At 38.2% G+C, this 20683-nt stretch overlaps 1 protein-coding gene and 2 non-coding genes across 6 annotated transcripts in view; 1 reads left to right on the forward strand and 2 right to left on the reverse strand.

Annotated features, from left to right (window-relative positions):
- Window positions 1-20683, forward strand: part of Pot1 (protection of telomeres 1) — a 68415-nt gene that overhangs the window by 11656 nt on the left and 36076 nt on the right. For all 4 annotated transcript variants that reach the window (XR_015047693.1, XM_021164848.3, XM_029478636.2 and 1 more), the window contains 2 exons: window positions 5489-5603; window positions 20187-20317. Coding sequence is in view for 3 of the 4 variants with exons in the window: in XM_021164848.3 (XP_021020507.1) it covers window positions 5489-5603; window positions 20187-20317 (246 nt within the window). In the remaining variant the exon portion in view is untranslated. The remainder of the gene's footprint in view (window positions 1-5488; window positions 5604-20186; window positions 20318-20683) is intronic.
- On the reverse strand, window positions 1705-1766 carry LOC115031356 (U7 small nuclear RNA). The gene has a single exon (XR_003836997.1). It is a non-coding gene; the product is annotated as a U7 small nuclear RNA (small nuclear RNA).
- Window positions 1777-1839, reverse strand: LOC115031361 (U7 small nuclear RNA). Its single transcript, XR_003837002.1, has one exon. It is a non-coding gene; the product is annotated as a U7 small nuclear RNA (small nuclear RNA).

The raw sequence follows: 20683 nt of genomic DNA on the forward strand, positions 1-20683 counted from the left end.
TTTCTGTGTATCTGTATATGCTTGTTTAAGTTTATGTACAGCATTTGCATGGAGGTGCCAACCCAGGCCATAAGGCATTGGATTTCCTGGAATGGAGACAATTGTAAACCACTCAATATGGGTGCTAGAATCCAAATGTTAGTCTCTTCCAAGAGCAGTAAGCTATCTTTAGCCATTGTGGTGTGCTCCCGGCAAGTACATGTATGTGCTAGCAGGTGATGGTCAGATCTATCTACTAAACATTCCACAGCAAAATATTTCACTAAAACCTTGTATGTGCTAACTCTAGTGTAGCTAGCCTGGGTCCTCTATCTGCTTCAGAGGGCTGTGATTACAGGTGGACCACCAACCCCACCAAGTGTTTACCTGCATGCTCCAATTTGTACGTATATATGGCCAGTGCTTCTTACTAAATCATCTCCCTAGCCCTGCTAGATACATTGTCAACTTCCAGTTGACAGTCTTGGATTTTAGCCACTGCTGTAAACTACATTACATTTAATCTATTTTATTTTAGGGATGGGGTTTGTTTTTGTTTGAGGGGAGGTTGTGTTGCCTGTTGTTTCTTTGGGGTTTTTGGTTGATTGGTTGCTACAAGACTCTTGTACATGGCAGGCAACACTGTGTCTGAGGTACATCCTCAGTCCCTAGTGCTCACATTCTCTTGCCTCATTGTTTCGCTTGCTCCATCATGTGATCAGCTTTGTCTTCAGCTAGCAAGATGTAGCTATAGATAGGTGACCTATATGTTGAAGGTTTGGTTTTTTTTTTTTTTTTTTTTTTTTGGTTTTTTGAGACAGGCTTTCTCTGTGTAGCCCTGGCTGTCCTGGAACTCACTCTGTGGACCAGGCTGGCCTCGAACTCAGAAATTCACCTGCCTCTGCCTCCCGAGTGCTGGGATTTTAAAGGCGTGTGCCACCACGCCTGGCTTGCTGAAGAGCTTTTTGAAGATGTCATCAAATTATCCTTAGTGCATTATGTCCTGTAGCTTTCTCATGAATATGTCTTAGTATCTTAGGGTAAGTGACTTATAGATCTATACTGTGTAAGGCTATAGCAGCTGGACATGAGACTATTAAAAAACAAAAACAAAAAACTTGTATCTTAAGTGTTGGCTCAGCATGACATAACTCAATGAAGCAGGAAGATTATTATTACATCCTGGATCTCAGGAGGAGACTCTCCCACACATCAGTAACAAAGACCTCATTTTATCACTGCACTGGTCATATTTAAATCTTCTGTGTGCCCTTTTGTTGGCTAGAACAATCACACAAGGTCCTATTGCACAGGAATATTCTAGTTGTTTTAAGAATATTCTTTGAGCAATATAGTGTCCTAGGAATCACTGTCACACAAAAAGAAATAGGAGCTTGTGTTATGACGTTAGGACATGATAGAATGCTTTAAATAGTGTATTCCTATTGGCATAGATATTAGACACTTAACACCAGCTTGTTAGACTGTGTTTAGATCCCTGATGTAATTTTATGTCCAAGTGCTTGTAAGTGGGGTTTGCTTTGTGGGTTTTGTTCATATTTCCATGTTACGATCTGTCAAGGACCAGCCTTAGCTTGGAATAAGGTCCCCAGGAAGGAGTGTTTGGGAGCACTGGAAGAAATGACTCAAAGTCAGTGATAGATACAAGTTAACAGCTCTGCTGTCTGCTTTCAATAGCTCTCTAGACAGCTTTCTAGCTAGTTTATGGGTTTTCTAACCAATGTCAGAAAACCTGCTAGAAAAATTCTAAAAGAGCTATAAATCTCTGGATATCTCTTGGATTTTCTAATTAAAGTCAGAAAACCTTCTGGAAAAAAATCTAAAAGAGCTATGATAGCTCTCTGGATCACTCTTAGCTATCTTTGGTCAGAAAACTTGCTAGACAAAATTCTAATAGAAGTATGTTAGTTGTCTAAATATCGGAGTTCTTTCAGACCAAAGCCCAGTCTTATTTGCGTATCAATTTAATCATTTACTCTCTGTTTACTTTAGATTATCCCACAGATCAGCATTTTATGACCTTGGCCCCTTGATTCTTAGCCGCAGGTACATTTTTTAATATAGCAAGTCCTATGCAGTTCATTGGGCACAGCACTTGTAGTTGACAAATCTAGACATAGAGCTGTTTTTATGTGACAAAGTTGGCTTTCTGTTTTCTAACTTCTTCACTGCCTAAGCTATACTTTCCTGGAACTTGCTCTGTAGACATCCTTGAGCTCAGAGATCTACTTGTCTTTCTGAGAAAAAGCAATAAGCTTTGCTAGGTGGGATCCTGCCCTGAGATCACCTCTACCTCACTTCCTGCTGCACCTTTATGTCTTGACCCCTGAGCCTTGTTTTTTTAACTATTCCTTTCTCTTTACTGACTTATTAGTGAAGCTCTCTCTGTTCTTTTAGTTCTGTAACACTCCTCATCGAAATCATATTGCATCCTTATATTTTGCTTAGTTGAGAAATTCTGTTTATGTATTTTTTGAACCCATGTTTTCAGCATTCCTTCCTACAGCCTTAAGAGCTGGATCATTACCATTTTGCTGAGGCACATTAGCCACATTCTTGCTTCCCAGACTCATGCTGGTTCTAATTATCATGGAGTCATTAGCCTTGGAGGGAGAACATTCCTTGCAACATGAAAATATGTACATTACTATGCAAATAATCCTTACACCTATAGCAAGCATCTGCACTTGAGAAAACCCACACCCTGCTGCCTCTGCTCCAGGGGTGTGAACTGTCATGTCCCTTCTACAATCATGATGAACCTGGAAATCACCTAGTCAGTGATAGCCACGCATTTATCATTTTCCTTATCTATCGCTATTAACAGTCCCCTAACAACATTGTCTCAAGTTCAAAGTGACTGCAATGTCCCCTTGCCCTGCAGTCTTGCTTTGGGACATCATCCTTCACTGTTAGCAATAAAAACAAATTTATACTCAGGTTGGTATTATTTGAAAGTGTTATGTAAAATTATGATGTTCACAGATAATTCCCATTCGACTATGTAGACAAATTCGTTGATACATTCATATCAAAAAGAATTGGAGCTATCCGGGTCACCTTGGGCGCAGAGTCAGCAGACACCCCCAAGGTCCCCTAGAGGACTCTCCATGCGATCTTAGGACCACCAGTGAGTGGAACACAACTTCTGTTCCAATCCAATTGCGAGGGACCTGAGACAGCATGAGGGAATTAGAAAACCCAGCCTGACCAGGGTCACAAATCCCTTCCCGTCTGCGCCAGCACCGGATCATCTGGGCGCAGAGTCCATGGACACCCCCAAGGTCCCTAGAGGACAGCTTCTGAAACAGACCCCATTTTGGGCTCCAGACATCCGGGCACCTTCCCTGCCAGAGGAGAAGTGTCTGACCTGCCTGGGAGGGTTTGCCAGAGCACCTGGGGGAGCCATCTTGTTTTCCAGATCCCTCTGAGACTAGTCTGCGCAGGTGAGAGTGTAGACTACAGAAGCTGACAGGCCGAAGCAACACAGCTTCTAGGACAGGTCCTGTTTCGGGCCTTCATCACAGGAAACCCATCTCAAGGAAAAAGACAGACACTACCTCAGAGTGAAAGGCTGGAAAAAAATTTCCTAAGCAAATGGTCTGAAGAAACAAGCTGGTGTAGCCATTCCAATATCTAATAAAATCGACTTCTAACCCAAAGTTATCAAAAAAGACAGGGAGGGACTGCCATACCCGGGGATCCATCCCATAATCAGCCTCCAAAAGCTGACACCATTGCATAAACTAGCAAGATTTTGCTGAAAGGACCCAGATATAGCTGTCTCTTGTGAGGCTATGCCGGGGCCTAGCAAATACAGAAGTGGATGCTCACAGTCAGCTATTGGATGGATCACAGGGCCCCTAATGGAGGAGCTAGACAAAGTACCTAAGGAGCTAAAGGTGGAACAACAGTATGAACTAACCAGTACCCCCCCCCCCCCAGAGCTCGTGTTTCTAGCTGCATATGTATCAGAAGATGGCCTAGTCGGCCATCATTGGAAAGAGAGGCTCATCTGTCTTGCAAACTTTATATGCCTCAGTACAAGGGAACGCCAGGGCCAAGAAGTGGGAGTGGGTGGGTAGGGAAATGGGGGGTGGGAGAGGGTATGGGGGGACTTTTGGGATAGCATTGGAAATGTAAATGAAGAAAATACCTAATTTAAAAAAAGAATTGGAGCTATATAAATGGGTATATGAATGTATAGTGACTAATTTCATGGAAAGGACATTGAATAATTTTTGTTTTGCTTGCTTTTCTCTGTTTTGAACCAATAAGAAGTTATACAGTTGCTGTTTAGTCTCCCTAAGCTGTGCTGCCTTTCCCATTCTTCTCATACTAGGGACATGCTGGTTAAGACAGAATCCCCGGTCCACTTATTTATCGGCATAATTTGACAGCCAGAATCTTCTCTTTTCTGTTCCTTTTGCTGAGCACTATTGTAACATAAATAATGAGCTACATGTTTCTTGTATATTAAAGACTGATTAAATTGCAAAGTCGTACTCTATCTCCATCAAAGAATCAGCTTTCTTAATAAGAACTAATCTGTATTTGGGTTTCTAGTCATTTCCAGAATGATGTGCTAAGTTTATTTCTAAGTGGGGCAGGAGTAAATGGGCTACTGAAATTTTCCATGGTAATTTAGTGACTGTGTTACCACGCAGATACAACCTCACACAACAATCTCTTTGCTCTTTCTATTCCCTTGTTATTGTTGTGAACTGCTTTATTCAATTGATTTCTCAATCAGGCCTCAGATACTCTTGTGTAGCTGTGTATGTGGGGAGATTTTGATTGTGTCATAAGTTTTGAACTGATAATATATTTTAAAAACAGCCTAAATGTCCTTGTTTTGCAGTTTTCTCTGCCATGTTTTAGTATGAGTTTCATTTTCCAACTTATTCTTTGCCAGGTAGGAAAGAAGTAGCTGAATGCTACCTAAGATGATTTAATACCAAAGAACCCTTAGAGCTAAATACACTTGGGAATATTCAAGAAAGATGATTCACAAGGGCCAGAATCTTTACTGGACAGGACTCTAGTGGCTTCCCTGGGCCTTCCCAGATGTCTCACCACGCATAGTCATCTCCCTTAGTAAGACTCTCGTAGAGCTTTAACACTGATGGTATACATATTCAAAAGTATTTTCTGTGTGGTTTCAGGATTTATAACTTTTGATATTTTAATGGATTTTATACTTTTCTTGTTGAAGAAGTATAATTACATTTTTAGTTGATTAAACTTTTATAGGTTGGTGTGTAAATTTCTCTACTTCTGAACAAAATTACTTCAAGAAAACTTGTTGGTTTCTGTAGTAACATTTGGAAGCTATTGTGTTGTTTTATAAATGTTTCCCCTTTACATTTTGAAGTCTTCTTTAGGATAACCATTTGAAAACAAAATGAAATATACTTAATTTACAAGTCTTAACCTAATATTCTAAAATGTAGACAGTGATATAATTGTTGTTGTTTTCTTTCTTTAGGTTTCAACAGCTCCTTATACATATACACCCCTGAATCTACTTAAGGAAGGTACAATTGCCAATGTCTATGGTGTTGTGAAATTCTTTAAGCCTCCATATGCTAGCAGAGGAACTGGTACGTATCAGTGTGTGTGGTGTTTTATGATCAAGAACTGCTTTAGTGATCTCAGAGACACAGCTTAGATCAAGCCCAATCTTGACTTTTTTTATTAGATATTTTCTTTATTTATATTTCAGATGTTATCACCTTCCTGGTTTCCCTTTGAAAACCCCCATCTCACCCCCCCTGATTTTTTGTTTGTTTGTTTGGTTTTGTTTGTTTGTTTGTTTTTTGAGACAGGGTTTCTCTGTATAGCCCTGGCTGTCCTGGAACTCACTTTGTAGACCAGGCTGTCCTCGCTCAGTAATTCGCCTGCCTCTGCTTCCCAAGTGCTGGGATTAAAGGCGTGCGCCACCACAGCCGGCTCCCCCTGATTTTTAATTGCCAAACAATAGTGATGAATATTATTTGGTGATAATTTGTGAAGTGACTGTGGTCTTTAGATTCCAGGGTCTTATTTAACACCATGTGGATTCAGTTTTCTAAAGGATTCTAAATGGTGTGGAAGCACATGAACATCTGGCACAGAAATTAAAAGCAAACAGAAGAGAAAATCTATTCGTAATCTGCGTTAAGTGATACACAGTATAGCATGTGCTGAGTGTGAGCTGAGAGAGTACTGGGAGGAGATGCAAAAGGAGAGCTTTAAAGTGATTGAAGTTAAATATCTGTAAGCTTAGAAAAGATTCCTTCTGCTTTAAAGTGTATTATATGAGCCCATGGTAACCACAAAGAAAATACCTGTGAGAAATATACTTATAATATAAAAAACCCACAAAGTTTATCATTGTAAAAGCTCAATGAAGAATGTAGAAGAAATTATCACAACTTCACACTTCATGTATGCGACTCTCACAGCTAACATGATGCTAGTCACTGAGAAGGACAAAACTTGTCCTCAGAAATTAGTAAAGTGCAAGTGTGGCCTATTTTTGGGACTGTGTTGTAGCCCAAACAGTTGTAGGTTGGAGGCAAAAGGAAAGAAAAAAAGCCAATGAGGAAAGAAATTAAGTTATGTCAGTAAAGAGCAGTATCCTGTAAGTAGAAAACTAAATACTTCAAAAAGGAATTCCTCTGAAAACTTGTAAATGGGTTCAGTAAAGTTGCAAAATCAAACAACATTATAGAAGCATCCCAGTGATGAACAACTTCAAAGAATAAGAAAAAGAACTTCACTTAGAATAGCACTGATTCTGTACTTAGGAGTAAACGTAAGCAAGGACGTTAAGACGTGGGCCGTGAATAGTACAGAATATTGCTGGAATCAGAGATGACGCAGACAGATGCGGTGATGTCCTATGACCATGTGTAGCAAGGGTTAATAGTCAGAAGTCTACAGTCTTCAGAGCAGCATGGCGATTTATTGCACTCACTATTAAATCTCAGTGACTTTTATTTTTCACTTCTTTTTTTTATTATTTTCTTCATTTACATTTCAAAAATTTTCCCAAAGTCCCCATACGCTCCCCCCCCCCCGCCCCCCGCCCTGCTCCCCAAGCCACCCACTCCGGCTTCCTGGCACTGGCATTCCGCTGTATTGTGGGTATATGATCTTCACAAGACCAAGGGCCAATGAGGCCATCCTCTGCTACATATGCAACTAGAGACACAGTTCTGTGGAGTACTGATAGTTCATATTGTTGATCCTCCTATAGGGTTGGTTGCCGACCCCTTTAGCTCCTTGGTTAGTTTCTCTAGCTCCTTCTTCAGGGGACCTGTGTTCTATCCAGTAGATGACTGTGAGCATCCACTTCTGCCAGGCACTGTCATAGCCTCACGAAAAAGAGCTATATCAGGGTCCTGTCAGCAAAATGTTTCTGGCATATGCAATATTGTCTGGGTTTGGTGGTTGTATATGGGATGGGTCCCCAGGTGGGGCAGTCTCTGGATGGTCCTTTCTACTGTCTCAGCTCAGAACTTTGTCTCTGTAACTCCTTCCATGGGTATTTTGTTTCCCATTCTAACAAGGAACGAAGTATCCACATTTTGGTCTTCCTTCATCTTGAGTTTCATGTGTTTTGTTAATTGTATCTTGGGTAGTCTAAGTTTCTGGGCTTCTATCCACTTAACAGTGAGTGCATATCATGTGTGTTCTTTTGTGATTGGGTTACCTCACTCAGGATGATATCCTCCAGATGCATCCATTTGTCTAAGAATTTCATAAATTCATTGTTTTTAATTGTTAAGTAGTACTCCATTGTGTAAATGTACCACATTTTTTGTATCCATTCCTCTGTTGAGTGACATCTGGGTTCTTTCCAGCTTCTGGCTATTATAAATAAGGCTGCTATGAACATAGTGGAGCATGTGTCCTTCTTACAAGTTAGAGCATCTTCTGGATATATGCCCAGGAGAGGTATTGTGGGATCCTCTGGTAGTACTATGTCCAATTATCTGAGGAACCGCCAGACTGATTTCCAGAGTGGTTGTACAAGCTTGCAATCCCACCAGCGCTGGGGGAGTGTTCCTCTTTCTCTACATCCTCACCAGCATCTACTGTCACCTGAATTTTTGATCTTAGCCATTCTGACTGGTGTGAGGTGGAATCTCAGGGCTCAGGGTTGTTGGTTTTTGTTTTTTTTGTTGTTGTTGGTTTTTTTTTTTTTTTTTTTTTTTTTTTTTTTTTTTTTGCATTTCCCTGATGATTAAGAATGTGTAACATTTTTTGAGGTGCTTCTCAGCCCTTTGGTATTCCTCAGTTGAAAATTCTTTGTTTAGCTCTGTACCCCATTTTTAATAGAGTTATTTGATTTTCTGGAGTCCATCTTCTTGAGTTCCTTATATATAATGGATATTAGTCCCCTGTCTGATTTAGGATTGGTAAAGATCCTTTCCCAATCTGTTGGTGACCTTTTTGTCTTACTGACAGTTTCTTTTGCCTTACAGAAGCTTTGCAATTTTATGAGGTCCCATTTGTTGATTCTCACTCTTACAGCACAAGCCATTGCTGTTGTGTTCAGAAATTTTTCCCCTTGTGCCCATAACTCCGAGGCTTTTCCCCACTTTCTCCTCTATAAGTTTCAGAGTTTCTAGTTTTATGTGGAGTTCTTTGATCCACTTAGACTTGAGCTTTGTACAAGGAGATAAGAATGGATCAATTTGCTTTCTTCTACATGCTAACTGCCATGTGTTGGAGATGCTGTCTTTTTTCTACTGGATGGTTTTAGCTCCCTTGTCAAAGATCAAGTGACCATAGGTGTGTGGGTTCATTTCTGGGTCTTCAATTCTATTCCACTGGTCTACCTGTCTGTCACTGTACCAGTACCATGCAGTTTTTATCATTATTGCTCTGTAGTACAGCTTTAGGTCAGGTATGGTGATTCCACCAGAGATTATTTTATCATTGAGAAGAGTTTTTGCTATCCTAGGTTTTTTGTTATTCCAGATGAATTTGCAAATTGCCCTTTCTAACTCAGTGAAGAATTGAGTTGGAATTTTGATGGGGATTGCATTGAATCTGTAGATTGCTTTCGACAAGATATCCATTTTCACTATATTGATCCTGCCAATCCATGAGCATGGGAGATCTTTCCATCTTCTGAGATCTTCTTTGATTTCTTTCTTCAGAGACTTGAAGTTCTTATCATACAGATCTTTCGCTTCCTTAGTTAGAGTCACATCAAGGTATTTTAAATTTTTTGTGTCTATTGTGAAAAGTGTTGTTTCCTAATTTCTTTCTCAGTCCGTTTATCCTTTGTGTAGAGAATGACCACTGATTTGTTTGAGTTAATTTTATATCCAGCTACTGCACTGAAGCTGTTTATCAGGCCAGCTACAGTGTACTCATATAAATAAAAATAAATAAATCTAAAAAAAAAAAAAAAAACAGACAAGTTATAGAATCAGGCAGATTCTCAAGGCATGCAGTGGTGGTAATGGCCTCTTCCCATTCTGTGCCTGAATAGCATGTCATAATGAGCACCGGGACCCTCTTACTTACTATCAGTCTTAGTGTCTGAGCCTGGCCTGTCGAGTTTATCAATCTAACTTGATAGAAGATAAGATTTTAAAACTTTGCATATGACATGTCAATTATACCATTGAAAGTTTTTAAATAACATGATCAGAAAATGCCTCATTTTCAGAAGCTAATTAAAAATGGCAGTATAAAATTAAAATGTTATTTAAAAACACTGATGGCAGTATATATTTAGTTAGTAGGTAGTATAATCATTCTTTCTTGTGATCATATTATTAAATCATGAATAAAAAGGAATGCCATGGGGAGATATAATTACTTAGTATGTATGCCTATGCCTCATATTTCTATCAGATATGTGTAGTTGAATACAATGCATTAGTAAAAAATTCATGACTAGTAATGAAACATCTGTTATTATGGGACTAATACATTTCTGTGTTTCTTCTGAGTTACCAAATTAAAATGAATGTCATCAATTTTATATGAACAGTCATTGAGACTTTAAAATACATCTTTCAGACATAGCATGATGTCTTCATTCCAGCAAGATCGGCAGTGAAGTCTAAAACTCATCCATCCTGTAGTTTTAGTTACAGTTGTATTTTTATTTCTGTTGTCAGAACTCATCCTTCATCGGGATTAAGTATAGCAACAGAAGTCAGGAAAATCACACTGATGTTTGTGTTCAGCCAAGGATCAGCTTAGTGAATATCGACACAGAAATGTGCTAGAATAAGTGTGCATGAGCAGTCCATGGATGGGTCTCTTACATATGTGATGTCACAGAACAGATCCATAGTGTCAGTAACGTCTAGATGTATATACGACTAGGTAGGTAGGGGAATTGCCTTTATGGGACTCATTTTGAATTTCCATAATGTTATAATGTTACATATCTATGTATATATCACCAAGTAAAACTTTTTCTTAAATTTATCTTATAAATTTTAAATTTACTGTAGAGATGGTAGATGCAATTTGGCTTCTTTATTACTCGATTTAAAAAAGCTATTGTTTATATCCTCAATACTGAAGATTATATATGGTCTATAGTGTAGTATCATTTCTGATCACAATCTTCATGAGGTAGCAAATGCTCCATTTCCCTAACTTTATATTAAGTCATGGAAGAGGTAAAACACTTATTCCTTTACAAGTCGATCAGTCCTGTTACTAAGAGAACATTTAACCTCACAACTATGATACTTTGAGAATCCTTGTATGTGTGTATATTGTTCCTGTGTGTTTCTTTCATCTCTGTCAGGGCATAGATGTATAGAGCAGTGGACAACCTCTGGTGGTGTTCCACAGGACCTGTGCATCCACTCAGCTTTGTTTTGTTTTCATTTGAAACAGGGTCTCTCCCAGGCCTGGACTATAGAGACTCAGGTGCCTTATCACTGAGCCCCAGGGATCAGTGTCCTCAGCACAGGGTTATAAATGCCACTCACTACCATGGTTTGTTTGTTTTTCAAACTGGATTCTGGAAATCAAACTTGAGTTCGCATGCTTACTCAGCAAGGACTTTACAGATGAAGCTATCTCCCTAGTTCTCCATGTGGCTTCTTGTAGATGTCATCCTGTTACTAGACACTGTGGTCTTTGTAGGATTTGGGAGTTTTTATTGTAGTGATTTCCTCCGTTAGGTCTATGGTTATGCTTTTTACATACAGATCTTAAAGCTGGACGGTTTTGTATCCCTGTAATGCTGCGGTTTCTGAGAGAAGCAGGCACTGGCTTTCCTGCTTTTCAGTGCCTACAGCGAACTGCTATGGTGTTTCTCTGTGAGGGTGCCTCTCTGAGTGAGGCACTTGACTGTCTGACTTTCAGTAATGGAAACCATCAAAGCCGTAGCTGTCCATCACGTCCCATGTAAAGCTATGGAATGTTGACCTACCTTTGTCCATGACAAGTACTCCATTTATAAATATTCCACGTGTTTCTCACAGGAGGTAGGGGATGAAACCCTTTGTATTTGCTGATTTTCATATACATGAATGATTTTGATTGAAGTTTGAGGATTATATCTGGATTTTGGTGCATAATATGACACTTTGCCTTTTATAATTTCCTGTAGCTAATTATTAACTGTAAGATTCTGTCTAAAACATTTTTTACTCATTCATATTCAATGAATGAATTGAATGGCAATAAAAAAGAGAAAGTATTATAGATAGAAAGGAAATGAAAAAGCATTTGCAGAGGCATCTCTCATGGATTATGCATTTTATGTATGCATGCTTCTTTGATTAAAGATCTCCTTAGGTAAGCTACATTTTTTTTTCCTTCACAATAAAACTCCAAGGCAATTTACACTTAGTCATGCTGGGGAAATTGGGTGAATTGCTCAAGATTGCAGAATAAAGAGCTTAATTTATCATCTGTTATCTTTTCAGATTTATGTCAAGTTATGCAAATATTACCAAAGTGTAAAACTAATTAATTAAATACCTTCTAATCAGTTTGAATCTGAAATATTCCTGAAGTAATTAAGCACACACATGTGTTTATATACATGCATCCTTGTACTATGCACTGTTTGGGTAAGGATGCGATATTCTTAGATATTCTTTCTGCTCACTACACTTTCACTACTGATGCCAGGTATCAAGGCAACAGACTATTAAATTATCTTTAATTTTGTGTTTTCATCTGGAAAAGATTAAAGAATAACATGAGGGTTAAAAAATATGTTTATTATTCTATCTAATTTGTTTTGTTTGTTGGATCACTTCCTTGGAGCAATCATCAAAACTTGTTATGGCAGGCTCATTGCTGTTCCTACCTGGTACACTTAATCTTGAGTTAGAATTGAGACATTAGATATTTCCAATCCTTGATTATCCTGTTGTTTTATTGGGATTGCCTTGTTTTGTATCTTTGACTGTAATGGCTATTCTTGGTTGTCAACATAACTAAATCTGGAATAAGCTACAATCCAGAATTGGAAGGCTCAACTGTGATCCAGATCTTGATGCTGAGAGATAAAAGTTTCTGACGTGGATTTTGGCATGGAGATCTTGAGACATAATGGCTATGAATCCCAGGAGACTAAGGCAAGAAGATCTCTGAGTTCAAGGTCAGCCCGGAACAAAACAAGCCTCAGATCCAGGCATAGTGGTACACACCTTTAATCTAGTACACACTTTCTGCTGGAGACCTTCATTAAGGACATTGGAAGAGGGAAGATGCACTCTTCTTTGCCTGCTCGAATTTGCCTTGCCAGCACATCTGTTTGGAATCTACTAGCCTGTGGGACTGAGCCACTACTAGATCCTTGGACTTCCCTTTCACAGCTGACCATTGTTGGGAGTTGGACTACAAACTACAAGTCAACACAACAAATTCCCTAACTATATAGAGACTATCCATAAGTTCTGTGACTCTAGACCAATACATTGACATTTTAATTTACTTTTTGAATGCAGAGAGACAGTGTAAATAGTTATGTTCTGTGCTCAGTTCTTCTAGAATCTTCCTTTAAATCCATAATGAATTTCCTTTTCCAGGAGGTTAGCGCCTAATTAAAAGCAGCTAATGAGACACCAGAGCAAACTGAATGACCATGTTCCTTTGACATCTCTAAGTCTGTTCTTTCCGAGTTGTATGCCAATTCTGACCAGGCTGGCACTGTGTTTTGATAGACTGTTCTTAGGAAGTAGATTTATCTTCTTAAGATAGTATCTTATAATGACAAAACACTTTTATTAAAGCCACCTAGGGAGGGAAGGATTTATTTTGCTTACACTTCCATGGCACTGTTCATCATCAAAGAAGTCAAGACAGGAACTTAAATAGGGAAGGAACCTGGAGGCAGGATTTGATGCAGAGAACACAGAGGGGTGCTGCTTCCTGGCTTACTCCACATGCCTTGATTAGCTTGTATATGAATCATAGCTATTGCAGTTCAGTAACAGGTTTGTTAGAATGAATTAATAGTCTGATAATGTTCTTGGATTCTAAATTTATGGATGAAACTTTCTATTAATTCTTCTGTAATAAACTTAGTATATTTACTATTTCCTGTTAGGTTCATGAAATAGTAATTACTATAACACCATTGAGATGCAGTATAATTTACCGGGCTAGAAAAGCTTTGAAGTCTCCCTTACTGGTTTAAGCTTATCTTTCTTTGGGATTATAATTTCTTTAAAAGCATGCACCATGGGGACATTAGTTAGACAGGCTAAGTTTGCCTCTCAGCTTTCTCACATTCAGTGTGCCTGGGCTTAGACACCTTACCTCACCTGCTTGAGAAAGTGGATTTCCTTTTTCAGAGTTAGAAGCAATATTCTCTGCAGTATACAGTGTTATAAGAATTCAGGAGATTTTTGTGATTACATATGTGTCTGTATATATTGCTTACCATGCTACCTTCTACAGAATGAGGCCTTGATAATTATTAACCACTAAGTAATAACAGATTTTGCCCTGATGGAGTTTTGGTTATAAGATATGTTGCTTAACATAAGTAATTTGTTTTCATATTTGAAAAGTAGCAAATACTCAACTTCTGTACTTTGAAATATAGTCAGCTAAGGTATCTTATATTTTACTAGTTTTTATTTGGCTCTAAATTACCATCTAGTTTGCCTTGATAATTAGTTTAACTGTAGGCAAATCAGTGGTTGAAATCTAACCCAGTTCTTTTCCTGCTGTCTGGTATTTCAAATTTTACCAGTTTCAAGTTTGTAAACAAGCAACCTTGTTTTTCTTACTTCTCTAAAACTGTGTGTGCTTAATTCCTTTTCAGGTTTCTATCCATGTGTACCAAACTCAAATGTCAGTTCCCATTTACTTCGGAAAATGTCACACACATCATTAGTTCTGTCTTGTCATGATAAATCATTACCTATGCAAAGAGTATAAACTCTGCCAGTAGCAAGTACTGAGGAATGAACCGTGACTCTCAAGAAAACCCATCAGCATGAGGAACATTTAAACTTTGGGGATCAGGGACAACTCTGCCCTTATTTAGTGTATTAAGTGACAAAGGAAAGTATTAGGTTCACTTAGATTATTTTTAGAAATTTTACTGGAATTTGTGAAACAAATCTATGCAATTATCATTATTAAAATATTAAATACTGGCCACCATAATGGAGTATTTGGCATTGGAGGAAATTTAAATTTCAGATAGACATATAAACTATGCAAGGACAAAAATATTTAAGGTTCATAGAATGTATTCTGACCATCATTTCTGATTAAGGAAGTATCACATGCCTGTGAATTATTACATATCAATATGTATGTTCAGAGATAGAGGTAGGTTTTCATGTTTTGTTTTCAAGGGAGCTCTTGATTTATGCAAAGAACTTTTCCATTTTTCTGGCCTTCCTATATATATATGATAACAAAATCATGTCTGTAAAGTATTTAAACACATGGAAGGTCTTTCTTTCCTTTTTTTTTTTTCTTTCTCCACACTGGCTAAAAGTGATAGGTAGGTAGCTATAGTTACAAAAGAGAAACTGACAATCATGGGAAAGTTGGAAACCAGGATGTATGTTGTGCTCTGTGAGTTGGAAACCAGGATGTATGTTGTGCTCTGTGCAGATATGCTTCTTTAGGTGAAGCACACGCATGTTGAGATTTCAGGCCTCTCTGCCAAGTCTGCTGATGCTAGAGTGTTTCTCTCTGCCATAAATCTATCCCATCTCATAGGCATCTGTTTTCAAAATTCAGGGCATACAGGTAGTCTCCCTGTGACTAAGACGTTCCAGAATGCATCCCCAATCCTATAGCAGACTGACTGTAGCAACATGTCTTCCCTCTTTTCCTCTCTTCCTCTATTCCCTGAGAACTCCACAGATTCTCTTTCCTGACCCAATTATTTTTCTTTCTGTGAACCCCCACAGCACCACTCTTCCAGCTCACCTTTATTCTTGTTGGCTTCCAAAACCCAGAAAGAAGTTCTGACCTGAACCAACAGCTACTACACCTTGGAAGGACTCAGCACTCCATACCATGCAGCCTATAACCAGTACATTTTCTAAGATACAGAGAGGGCAACAGAAACCAAGGAATGGAAAATCCACTCAACAGAGCTAAGACCTGATAATCAGTTCCTCAAATTATAAGCATCCCAAACCTAGATACTTAGACACCAACATAAAGCGTGGGACAATATGTATTCCCTCTAGTACAGTAACCCTGAGTATTTCAACATAGGTGAAACAAAAGACAAGGGCTTCACAATAGCCTTTATAAAAATGCTCAAGGACCTTAAAGATTATAGGAATGAAGCCATTTAATGAAATCTATGAAAGCACAAGCATTAGAATAAAATGAAGAAAAAGGTTCAAAACCTAAAAGTGGAGATTAAATCGCTAAAGAAAGCTCCAAATGAGGTAAAACTAGAAATGAATAATTTAGGGAGTGAAATAAAATCTCAGAGACAATCTTCAACAACAGAATATAAAAGATAAAAGAGAGAATATCAGTCATTGAAGATAGAAAAGATGGATACCTTGGTTAAAGAAAATGTTAAATTAAAAAAAATCTAAGCACAAAACATCAAGGAAATAAGAGACACTATGAAAAGACTAAATCTAAGAATAATAGGATTAAAGGAAGGAGAAGAAAGCCAAGTAAAAGGTACAGAAAATATTTTCAACAAAATTGAAGATGAAAATTTCTCTAACTAAAAGGAGATGCCTATCAAGGTACGAGATGCATACAGAATAACTGATAAACAGGACAAGAAAAGAAAGTTACCACAACACAATAATCAAAACTAAATGTAAAGAAAAATAAAAATTTAAAAATGAGCGAGCGAGCGAGAGAGAGAAGTAGCATACAAAACCAAACCTATTGGATTAACAGATAGATGTTCCACAAACTAAAACACCACAAATGCTAGCCCAGATTTCTATACCCAGCAGAAGTTTCAACCACTAGATGGAGAAAAACATTCCAGAACAACACAAAGTTAAGCAGTAGTAATCAACAAATCCAGGTATACAGAAGACACCAGAAGGAAAACTTCAACCTGAGGAAGTTAACATCATGCAAGAAAATACAAGAAATAACTAATTGCAGACCAGTGAATCAAAGAGACTGAAGGAAAGTTGCATCACAGCAAAATAATATGAATCAACAAACATTGCAGTGATATCTCTCAAGGTCAATGATCTCATTTCCTCAATCAAAAGACATAGTCTAACAGATTGTATTAGAAAATAGGATATATCTTGCTGCATGGAAGCAAGATACACATTTCCTGTGTATGTGTGCATATTCCAAGCTAAACTAATCAAGAGTGAATGCATATTCCAAGCTAAACTAATCAAGAAGCAAGCCAGTGTATTCATCTTAATAGCTGACAAAATAGACTTCAAAACTAATCAGAAGAGACTGGAAAGGGCACTATATATTCAGATATGGTATAGGAGAGGTGGCTGAGAGTTATATAGTCAGATCTGCAGGCAGCAGGAAAAGAGATGGACTGGGCAAAGCCTAGTCCTGTGACCCAGTTTAGATTCTGCACACCATAACCAACTATCAAACAAAAAGAAATCCAAGGAAGATCAAATGATGTGGGTTTTTATTGAGTATATTAGTACCATTCCCTCACAAGTTGCCTGTTTTGTTGTTAGTTGTTTGCTTTTTTTTTTTTTTTTTTGGTTTTTTGAGACAGGGTTTCTCTGTATATCCCTGGCTGTCCTGGAACTCACGTTGTAGACCAGGCTGGCCTTGAACTCAGAAATCCACCTGCCTCTGCCTCCTGAGTGCTGGGATTAAAGGCATGCACCACCACACCCAGCTAGTTGTTTGCTTTTTCATTCATCCCCCCAAAAGATGGACAGAGTTTCTTGTTGACTTCTTATTCTTTCAGATGGAGTTTTGTTCTATCTGTATTTCTGGTGACTGTTTTGTGTTGAATCTTAAATGTTACCTCTCACTGTATAAATGTCCTACGTGCAGTTTCCCTTTTCAGGCAAGATCATTGGCCAGCTAAGTGTGCTCATGGGTGTACCTTTGTTCTATGTTTGCTTTTTACAAACAGCCAATGACTGACTGACTTGCTTTTCAGTTGATGTTCTCTTGGCTCAGAAGGGGGCTTTGACTATGCCAGTGTAGGTGTACTGTATTCAGCAATGAGTATTTTCATCCTGTGAATTCTTTTAGATCAGTTGTTCTCAACCTTCCTAATTCTGCAACCCTTTAATACAGTTCCTCATGTTGTGGTGACCCCAACCATAAAATTGTTTTATTGCTACTTTGTAACTGTAATTTTGCTGCTGTTATGAATAGTAATGTAAATATCTGATGTGCAAATCCCCCAAAGGGTCATGACCCACACGTTGAGAACCACTGTTTTATTAGATGATCATATCTTTCTTCTTCTCTCATATATTATGTCCCAACTGGAGTTTTCCTTCCTTTCTCTCCTCCCAGTCACTCCTCCACCTCTTCCCCAGATCCATTCCTCTTAGAAAAGGGGAGGCTCCCCAGGGATATCAACCAAACAGGTATATCAGGTTGCAACAAGACTAGGAACCTCCCCTCATATTAAGGGTGGATAAGGTAAAGGGTGGATAAGGAAAAATGTCCCATAGACAGGAAAAAGATTCAGAGAAAGCTCCCATTCCCACTGTTAAGAGTCCCACATGAACGCCAAGCTACACATCCATAACACATATGCAGAAGACGTAGGTCAGGCCCATGAAGCCTCCCCGATTGTCAGTTCAGTCTGAGAGTTCTGATGAGTTGATTCTGTGAGTTTTCTTGTGGTGTCCATGACCCCTGTCTTCTATAATGCTTCGTTCCTCTCTTCTAGATCCTGAAATCTGCCTACATCTGTTTGGATGTGGGTCTTACCTGCTCCCATCAGTTTCAGGATGAAGCCTCTCTCATGCTAACTATACTATGATCTGAGCCTACCAGTAAAGCAAAATATCATTAGGCATCACTTCATTGGCTTATTTTGTTTTGTTTTTGCCAGTCATGTTTGGTTGTGTCCTAAGTCTCTGGGCTATCCAGCCTCTGGTTCCTGGCTCTCCTGGCAGTGTCAGACTTAGGTTCCTTCTCAGAGCATGGATCTCAAGCTGGACCAGTCTTTGGTTGGCCATTCCCACGAGTTCTTCTCTACCTTTAGCCCATCACATTTTACAGGCAGGAGAAATTGTTAAGCCAAATGTTTTGAGAATGGGTGGGTCTCCCAATCCTTCGACTAGAAGCCTTGCCTGGTTTCAGAAGATTGTTGGTTCAGGCTCTCTCTCCCCCATTACCAGGAGTCTTTGCTACAGTCACCCTCATAGATTTCTTGGAAATTCTCTTACCCTAGGTTTCTATCTCCCCCAGTTCCTATTGTCTCTCTCAGAACTCTGTCCCTCCAGCCTCCCCACCACCAGGTCTCTCCTGTTTCCATGCCATCCTGCCCTCCATCCACCCATGCAGTCTTTTCAATTTCCCCTTCCCTGGAGATTCATGTGTTTCCCCTTAAGCCCTTTGTTTTTACTTAGCCTCTGTGGATCTGTGGATTGTAGTGTGATTATCTTAGAGCACATTTCATGTTGTTATTTTTTTAATAGCATGGTAATATTCCATGGACAATGTTCCTCTTGAATTCTATTGCTTACTTTTTCATATTGACTATTAATATGTTCATGTAAAATATTTACATTTATTTACTCTTTCTTGGTGGAGATGATTTTCTTTTTCACCTTTTAAAAAAATGGTTTTTATTGGTTATTTTATTTATTTACATTCCAAATGTTATCCTCCTTCCCTGTTTGCCCTCCTTTACTTTCAAGTAAGGAAAGATTTTTTCCCAGAAAAATAATGTACAATATTTATTTTCATACCGTCCCCTTTCCTCTTCTTTGATATTTTGGGTTCTTGACTGTTGTGGTACCATCGTTACGTTACTCAAGTCTTAGGGAAGACAGCACTTTGTTAGTGTATCATTTTCTGAACTACAGCAGTATCTATTACAAGTTTCATAGCACCAATGCTAAAATTCTATTACCCTGTACATACAAATATTAATTTTTCCAAAGTAAAATATCATTATTCTTGTTGTCCTGTTTATTGCTGGTATGTAGTTTTATATAAATTCTTTTTATATATGTTTACTCTGACGGGGTGGGTTTGTAAACTTTCTGATCATTCATATCTGTACAGCACAGATAGGACTTTTTATATTTTCTGCATTTCTATTCTTGTTCCCTATCTTCCTCCCTCCCTCCCTCCCTCCCTCCCTCCCTCCCTCCCTCCCTCCCTCCCTCCCTCCCTCCCTCCCTCATATAATGCTTAAGGTTAAATTCAGAGCCTTGCTCATGTTAGGCAAACAGTTTTATTCCAATAGCCCTCACTATCTGTATAATTATATTTATTTTACAAATTTTATTTTGTTTACTTGAAAATATTCATCTCTTTCAAGACTTTTATACTTTAACAAAAAGTTATTTCTTCTCCAGAAAAATAATGTAGATTTTTAATTTTTCTTTCATTATATGTCTTAAGGTTAAATTTTGTGGATCACTTTTTCAGATTAATTTTGCAACTAAAGAACCAAAATCAAGTCTTAACCTTATTTTTTTTTCTTAGAAGTCCTAATAATAGAAATGAATAAAATTTGTTTGGTATTTTAAAATAAGCATATTCTACTTTTATCAAAGATGCATTGAAATACTTTAATTTTTTGTTAAATATTTTTTGTTTCCCAGATTATTGCTCAGTTGTAACAATTGTGGACCAGACAAATGTGAAGTTAACCTGTATGCTCTTTAGTGGAAACTATGAAGCCCTCCCCATCATTTATAAAGTTGGAGACATTGTTCGCTTCCACAGGCTGAAGGTATAATTCATCCTTTCTGCAACCTACATTATTAGACAAGAAGTCTGCCTTGTTCACTAACAGCAGTTAGTACTAATTATATGGCTGCCTTGTTAAAATGTGACACTAAGCATTTAAAGAGATAAGAAATGTAAATAGTATCAGGCTTCATTAGTAGCTAGATTCCTTTTCATTTAAATAAATTGCATGTCCTCTTTTCCTAGACTTGTATTAGAAGCCACGATTCCAACTGGTTCCAATTTGTCCTGTTATTTCCAAATATGTTTGATGTTCTCAAGTTTTCATATATAATTTGCAAAGGATAGGATACATCCTTGTAACTTATTTTTGATTAATTTAATTTAATATGGGGTTCTTACTTTGTGC

Source organism: Mus caroli, unplaced genomic scaffold (genome assembly GCF_978045245.1).
Source record: "Mus caroli unplaced genomic scaffold, Mus_caroli_1 scaffold_7, whole genome shotgun sequence".
Classification (NCBI taxonomy): Eukaryota; Metazoa; Chordata; class Mammalia; order Rodentia; family Muridae; genus Mus; species Mus caroli.